General features: G+C 49.0%; 1 protein-coding gene across 1 annotated transcript in view; it reads right to left on the bottom strand.

The window, feature by feature from the left end:
- Positions 1–233: 233 nt before the first annotated feature.
- CKAP4 (cytoskeleton-associated protein 4) overlaps positions 234–8,367 on the bottom strand; it is a 43,306-nt gene continuing 35,172 nt past the window's right edge. Inside the window, exons 2-3 of the mRNA XM_010853459.1 lie at positions 8,288–8,365; positions 234–2,691 (exon numbers count right to left, since the gene is read on the bottom strand). Coding sequence (XP_010851761.1) covers positions 1,375–2,691; positions 8,288–8,365 — 1,395 coding nt within the window. The 3' untranslated portion in view covers positions 234–1,374. The remainder of the gene's footprint in view (positions 2,692–8,287; positions 8,366–8,367) is intronic.

Here is an 8,367-nt window from a genome sequence, read left to right as displayed (position 1 = left end):
AACCCTCTGCTATAGTTAAGCACTGGGGTCAAGCAATGACCTATAAAGAAAACTGCTAATAGTCAAATCAGAACTAGGTGCCCAGGCCTAACAGGGAGGACATCTTGATTGAAAAATTAAAAAAAAAAAAAAGTTTACAATTGAAAATTACCCATCTTTCTAATTCTGAATACTGCACATTAATACATCATTAAAAGTTACCAAATTCTCAGAAAACCACCACTCTGGAAAAGTCATAACAAAGCTCAAGTGTTTTATTAAGAATTAAAAATACTGTAAATAAGCCATACAGTTCATTTCACAGTAAACTAAACAAACCTTTTTTTTCTTTTTCCTTTTTTTTTTCTTTTTTTCTTTTTTAAAGGGCAAGACAGCCATTAAAGAACAGTACAGCTCAAAGGGGGAAGGGGAACAGCAAATGGCTACAGAAAATGCACACGGTCCTCACTGATGGATGGGGTCTGCTGACAGCAAACCTCTTCAAGAACATTGTGATAAAAGAGAGATGGTGGCCTCCATTCCCTGGGGAGGCAGTCTATGCCTTTATGAGCAGCTCTCGTAATACATTTCCTGAAGGAATCCAAGGACTCTCAGGGATTCTAAACCCTTATTCTGAACGCACTATTTGGGGCCTTATCAAGAGGTGACACGGGTCAGCCACAGGGGACTCTGTGGGGGGTTGTGTCTTCACATTCAGAACCGGCTGAATTCTTTGCATAGTTACCACTGAGATCGTGAAATGGTTCAGGAATGGAAAAGACACCTTTCCCCACAGAGGCGACCATCAAGCAGCTGATGCAACTAAAAACCGAGGGCTTGTCCCCCTCTCAATTCAGAGCTGACCTTAATGAGCTGTAACCAGTTTGAAGTGGAAGACAAGAAGTGAGTGACATCTCATGAAAACCTCGGCCAGAAGTACTAAAAAAAAGATAAAAATAAAATGAATTTTCCTTAAAGACAATTAAAAAGAAAGGTACCTCCTACCCCCACATTTTGCTTGAAATCTGCCAGCCAGGCAGGATTTTTGAGGTTAATCTGCTTCTGTTAATCCTCAACTGCAGCCACTACGGTTCTTCCCTGACACTAGGAAGAGACATCCCTTCTAGAAGGTGCCTCTGAGGCACAGAAACCGTGCCTTCAGGAAACCGGCCCCCAGCCCCAAAGCTGAAGCAGAAGACTTTTGCACAACCCTTGGTGCGCGGTAACCATCATAAATAAGTTAACCGGGCACAAAACCATGGAAGGCCCGGGAGGTCCTGGTAGTGCGGGTCTTGGAGGGACCTGGCTGTGGGGGGAGAGTTGAGGAGGGGCCTTTTTTTTTTTTTGGTCATGAAAAACTGCACTGGCCATCCGTGCCCTGCACACGCAATCCATTTAGACTTTCTCATGAATCTTTTCCACTTTCACAAACAACCTATCCAGGTCATTCCTCAGGTCCTCTAGCAAACCCTTGGCGGACTCCAAGTTGTTCTCGTTGGTCTCGATCTTCACCGAGTACGCGACCAAACTGTCCACAGCAGTCCTAAGCATTTTTAAGTCCGACTCCACCTGGCCCACAGAGGCTCTGAGGTTGTCGAGAGAGGAGAGTCTGTCCAGCAGGTCCTGGTGGGGCACGGCAGTGGCCTCGCGGCCCAGCAGCGTGTGGACCTGCTCCTGCACCTTCTGCAGAGCCTCCACAGCGCCGGGGAGCTCGGCCACGCGGCGCTTCAGCTCATCCACGTCACCGGCCAGTGAGAGCTGGGCCTCGCCAAGGCCACGCACCGTGCCTGCCAGGCCGCCCTTGGCGTCAGCGTCGGGGCCCAGGCCGGCCACGCGCTCCTGCAGCTCCGCCAAGCGCCGCGCCTGTTCTTCGCTCTGAGCGCGCAGCGCCTCCAGGCTCTCGCCCTGGCGCGCTGAGGCTGCCCGCGCCGCCTGCACCCCGTCTTCCACGCTCTGCAGCCGCGAGTCCAAGCCTTGGCTCTCCTTTTGGAGCGTTTCAAAGGCCTCGGAGGGTCTGAAGGCCCCGTCTTCTTCTGGCCGGAGGGCTGCGGCCTTGAGCTGGCCGAGCTCCTCCTCGAGTCTCCTGATCTCCTCGGGGAGATGGGCGGCAGACTCCTCAGCCCGGAGGATCTTCTCCGTGAGCGCCTGAAGGGTGTGATGTTCCGAATCGGCCGCCTCCTTGAACCTCTGCTGCTCCTGTTTGAGGCTCACCAGTTCTTTGACCTCTGTGTAGACATCCGACTCCATGGTCTGGATGGCGCTTCTCAGGGCCTCCATGTCCTTCTCTTTGGACTTCACAGAGGTTTGTATTTCCTTAACCACTTCCTTCAAGGCTTTCAGATCCTGCTTGTATCCCTCCGAGTCTTCCAGAGAGGCGACCTTGGCCTTCACGTCGTTGATTTCCTTCTGGCTCCTCTTCTGGACATCCGTGAAGATGGCGATGTTGTCATTGATGGACTTGGTGAGCTCCGTCAGCCTTTCCTCCACTGTGTTCTCCAGGGAGGTGAAGTCGCGCTCCCGGGCATCCTTGACCACGTGGATCCCATCAGAGAGGTCTTTGAGGATCTCATTCTGGAGTTTTTGTAGAACTTCACTGATGCGGTTGATCTCACTCTCCCCCTGCTTCACAGCTTTCTCTGTGAGATCATGTTTATGTTGGGAGCTTCTCACGAGAGACTCAAAAGTACCGAATGTGGCTTGCAGAGACTGCACCTATAACCAAAATACAGATGTTAACCACAGAGAACTGCTGAAGGGTTTTATGCAATTCAGCTATATTTTTTTTGATCTGCCCAGCTTAAAGGTCCCTCCTCCAACAGAACAGCACCATAATTCTCCTTTGGGGAACCATCCTTACACACAGCCCATATGGTTTGGGGGACCAACCCAAAGGCTCCACTACAAGCCCTCTAGGCCTGACCAATCAATGCTTTCCATCCACCCACTTCCCCACCCTGGCCTGGAACTACAGTGATTAGGGGATGGGCATGTGGCCTAAGCCAGGCCAGCAAGTCAATTGCATAACTTCTCTTAAAACTACTGGGAATAGAAAGCTCTTTCTACTGGAATTGCTAGCTATAGGATGAGGGAAGTCTGGAACAGCTCAGACCAGCACATGATCAATGCCTGCCTACAGATCAAGCCAGCACAGAAGGAAGCAGAACTCAGGGAGGGCAAGATCAAGTTCTGAAGATACAATTTAAACCCCTGGAGACAGCCATACTGAAGGCATCTACTCTGGAACTAGTAAGTTTGAGCCAATAAATTATCTTTCTCCCTCCCTCCATCTTTCTTTAGGGCAATTTTAGCTGAATTTTTAGCTCTTGCAACTGAAAGGTCCCAAGTTTTCACAGAAACAAAGCTGAGGCACATGGGAGACACTGGGCAGGAAGGCAGGAGACCAGGTTCAGATCTCTGCTTGGTAGTTCTAGCTCTTTGGCCCTGAACAAATCACATCCTTAACTGAAAATGTGATCAGTGGACCAGTGGCCCTTAGCATTTTCTGGCTTGTGAACACATTATGATACTGACTGCCACTATACATTCATTCTAAATAAATTCTACCCTGAACAGGGTCTGACCTGGGAACCACTCCAGGGAGCAGGTTTAATGTCCTGAGAGGCTGAGAGTATGATGATTAATGGCCTGCCAAAACAGTCAGAACTGCTGAGCAGAACTGAGCAGGACAAAATGAAAGGAGGAAGGGGTGGTGAATGGATTAAATAAAATAGAAAAAATTGATGATTATTGAAAGTAGGGTTCACTATATTGATCTCTTCTTTTCTTAATGCTTGAACATTTCCATAATGAAGGGCTTTAAAAAAAAATAGCATGGGTTTTAGAATGGGACCACCTATGCTCAAATCCTAGCTTGGACACTTTCTAGCTTTGTGATCACGGGGAAGTAATTTAGCATATCTATGCCTTGGTTTCCTCAGCCACAGGATGGAAACAAAGATAGTATCTAATTCATTAGCTTGTTTTGTGAGAATAAAGTGAGTTAATATATATAAAGCGCTTAAATTGGGCCTAACACATAGCTGTGCCCAGTCGCTCAGACTCTTTGCGACCCCATGGACTATAGCCCTCAAAGCTCCTCTGTCCATGGGAATTTCCAGGCAAGAATACTAGGGCGGGTTGCCATTTCCTCCTCCAGGGGATCTTCCTGACCCAGGGATCAAATCTGCATCTGTTGTGTCTCCTGCATTAGCAAGTAGATTCTTTATCACCATGCAACCTGTAAACAGTAACTGTCACCTTCATTATCATTGCATCTTTCTGGAGTAGCTCAGCCCACCCCTGGCCCAGTGACAAAGGGCAAACACTACAGGACTAGGAATAGTACCCTGGGCTCTAGTTCCAGTCCCACCAATAACCAGCTCTGTGAGCACAAGGAAGTCACACTCAAATTCCAAGTCCCAAGTTCTTCATCTATTAACAAATCGGTTTCTAAAGTCCTTTATTGCTTCTACCAGTCTGTGATTTTAAAGCAGATTAGAATAAGGTTCTCAGGGACTCCAGAATACTAGACAATTTGCCTGCTCAACCAAATATAACCTGAGTCATAAAGGACACCTTGAGAAGGTACCAGAGACAGCTCTCCTCTGAAACTAGGTTATTCAATCACAGAATCTGCCTGTTCTAAGCACAGATTTCAGAACAGGGGTGTCAACAGGTAGGCACAGCACCTGAAACATGGTAGGTGTTCATCAGTGTTTTCTGAATGAATCAAAGAATGAATGAATTTACAGAGCAAGGCCTGAAGAAGCCCAGGCTGGTCCATTTCCCCAACCCGTCTGTCACTCCTAACCTGGACTGGCTCTTTACAGACGGCTAGGAAGGGACCTAGATCAGAAATGACAGATGAAACCAATGAAAAGAGCACAGACAGTGTCTCCCTATGTTGGTGCTGTTCATCTTCTGAGCTGTTCATCTTCACATGCAAAGACCCCGTTATAATCAATATGCAGCGATTTTATCTGTTTCCCCAGCATATGTGGGATGCCCACTAAGTGGTGGACAAGATGCCCGAGCAGAGTGACACCAAGACAGGATCCCTGCCCTCAAGGAGTTCACAGTAGAGGCGGGGTAAGAGACTAGTTAGCGGTGGTTGATATTCAACAGGAACTTGATGTAAATAATTATGCAAATTTAAGAGACATCATCTCAATCCACCCTCATAATAATCTCATGGAAGCACCTATTGATCCCCATTTTACAAAGCAGGAGCCTGGGAAGTGGTAGAGCTGAGCATCAGAAGCCAAGAATGTCTGAGTTTAGAAACTGCACTCTTGGCCTCCAGTGATACACCCGGGCAGAAGCATGTTTAAAGTGCACTGAGTGCCTAGAAATGCTGCTCAGCCTCAAGCCATGACTCCTAGCCCAGAGCAAGATGAGAGAACAAAGAAATATGACCAGAGAACTCACTCGCCCACAGACAGCTCTTAGTCTCATTCAACTGACCCCACCGGCCTTAAGCCAACTTCTAAAATCACTGTATGCCACCCTGGATCTGCCAAGGCAACCCAAGCCCTTCAGAGGGCCTAGAGCAGAATCAGGGTTTCTGAAGCCCTGCGCCTAATTGTGCCTGCTGAATCTTCAGGATAAGAACAGGCCAGCCTCTCAGCCCATTCAGCAGACTGGGGCCATGCCCAGGTCTGAGAACATCTGAGAGCATCTGAGAACGAGATCAGGTGGGCACCCCAAAGGGCAGTGGAATAGCATGCTTCAAAGTCACACTGCTCTGATTCCAACCCCAGCTCCACCACCGAGGGTCTGCACATGACCCTGAATGAGCAACACAACTGCTCCAGACTCAGCTGGCCTATCTGTGCAGTGGTGCTCATGTCTCAGAGGGTAACTGGGAACACCTGGCCCACAGCGAAGACTAATTATGAATAATAATAATACAGTAAGAATATGTCTCTGAGAAGAACCAAACCCTCATCCTCAGAGGAATAAGGTGCTCAAACTTAGTTTGTCAGAGGACCATCCATCACTACTCACTCCTTAAGGCAAAGTAAAATCTACTGGCCACCCTGGAGATCCAGAGAGAAGTGACCACATGCAATGGAAGATCCTATGTGGCAAATGTTCCAAGTCAATGAAATGGACATTAATTGAGCACCTACTAGGTACTAAGCAAGGCATGGGAAAGATGGCAAAATGAATAGGTAAGTGGTGAACCGTGTTCTAGGAGTTCACTGCACTTTGAATCCTAGCACTGCTGGTTGTGTAACCATGTACAGTTACTCAGCCTCCTGGTGTTCACCTTCCCGGTCTGTGAAAAGGGGATCATATCAGTACTTATCAGTACCTGTTAGCACCTTGAGAGTCAGATGAATGCACAACAAACATGAGGCATTAAATATGAGCCTCTACACTACTAAAAAAGAAAGGTCATAATTTCAATGGTTTATAGCCAGGTGGATTCTTGAAAACCTGGAAAGAGTCCTCCCCTTACTATGGAGATGGGAGAACTGAGTACCCAAAAGGAAAGGGAATCTGTACAAAGCTGAGATGGAGCAAGAGTGGGAACCAGATGGAAGAATAAGGGAGGGGACAGGGAGGAAGCAGAAAGAATAAACCTCAATTTCTTTCTCCTGCCTCAACTCAAGACCTCCACCATCTGGGCCTCATCTTTAGCCTCCCCTCTTACAGCCTCCTAAATTTTACTCTGCTGCGGGCAGGATGGCCATGTAGAGTCTGCCAAACAAGCCTGTGTGTTCCTTATGCCATCTCTCAACAGTTATCCACCACCATATAGATCTAGACTGGTACCACGCTGGCCACCGGGTCACAGGCCTGGGCAAACTCCACCTTCTCTCTCTTCTGAACTCACACAGCAGTCACCCTCAACCAAAACCTGCCTGTGGGCTGCTTCACAAATAGGATTTGTCCTTTGCACCTTCATACCCTCCACAGGGCCTACCAGGAGCCATGCGACTATCAGACTTCACCAAATATTATGATTGATTGGTAAGTGGGTGGATCAAGAGAGGAAACAAAGAGCCTACTGATGATACTTCAGCAGTATGTCTATTTTTTAAGAATGATTTGACATTCCAGATAGGCAAAGCAGCGCTGCCTACTTAATTCCCTTCAAAAAGTCATCTCCCTTGGCCTGCAGCATGGAGCAAAATGACTCACTCCAGTTGCTCCACCAGTCTTAAGAGGAAATTCCTAGTCCCGCATATTCTACACAGTCAATAGAAACTTGGCAGGGCCGGCAGCATGCTGGGAAAAGGAGGCAGCAGTTCCGGGCTCAGAAGAGGTGGCGGGATTTTTTGTTTCAATCATGCAACCAAGTTTCATTGAGCAATGACATGAGTGGAGGACAGAGGAGGGGGAATGAGGCTGAAGGAGCTGCACTTGGTGTAAAAAGAAAAATCAGAAAAGGTAGACCCTAAGCAGCTTCCTGTTGAAAGGTGGGTCCATTGGAACCTGAAACAGGCCCCAGTGGCCTCAAGGCTGTCATGCAACCTGCCACTCAACAGTCGCGGTCTTTGTCAATTAAGCTCTAAATCTCAATTTTCTGGTCTGGAAAACAGAGTCAAAACTGCCAGTCCTCTCTCCTTCCCTCCCTCCCAAGGTTGCTATGAGGATTAGATAATAAGTGAGTAAGCCCTCTAAACATCATATAAATGTACCTCTGTATTATTCACCAGTGTGACCTAGTATCTTTGGCCGTTCCTCTCCTCTAAGGCTGAAATATGCTATCATACTTCCAAGGCCCACTTAGGTACACTAGTCTAATAAAGCGCAGGGGGCCTAACGAGATGAAATATTTCATCAGAACTATACAAACGAGTAACATCACTAGCTTCTCTATCCCCGGGCTCCGGGTCTATTAAAATCTGGCTCAGATGTCTCCCACGAGGAGAGCAGAGGTGCGGCCTTGCCCGAGGCTTCCAGGGATGCGCTGGTTTCCCTTCCAAGCTCCTCTCCAGACAACTCTGCCCATTCAGCGGTTCCTAATCCAAAAAGAATGAGCTCCCCAGAGCATGCCGGCTTCCTTACAGGTCACCGCTAATGTCCTGTGACAGGCCCTTGGCCCACCCTCCCAGGCGGTCGGAACATCCTCGAAGCGGTCCATCCCTCGGGCCGATTCCTCAGCGGCCATTAACAAAGAGGGTCGGGGGGCTGCCTCGGAGCCAAAGGGCCGGGGCGAGGGGATCCCGAGCCGCTGGCGGAGGACACCCGGCCTGGGCCGGCGAGGGCCCCCGCCGGGAGGGCACGAGGGGGCCTGGCTGTGTGTGCGGGAGCCGCCGCCGCCGGGAGCACGGAGGTTGGGGGCCTGGGTACCCACCTTCTGCTCGACGCCCTGCAAGCCCTGACCCAGCTCCTCCCGCTGCCGGGAGAAGTCCTGGTGGCTGCGCCGGGCGGGCT

Source organism: Bison bison, unplaced genomic scaffold (assembly GCF_000754665.1).
Source record: "Bison bison bison isolate TAMUID 2011002044 unplaced genomic scaffold, Bison_UMD1.0 scf7180017864327, whole genome shotgun sequence".
NCBI classification, from domain to species: domain Eukaryota; kingdom Metazoa; phylum Chordata; class Mammalia; order Artiodactyla; family Bovidae; genus Bison; species Bison bison.
Note: the sequence above shows the minus strand (reverse complement) of the source record. Positions and strands in the feature narration are given on the sequence as shown.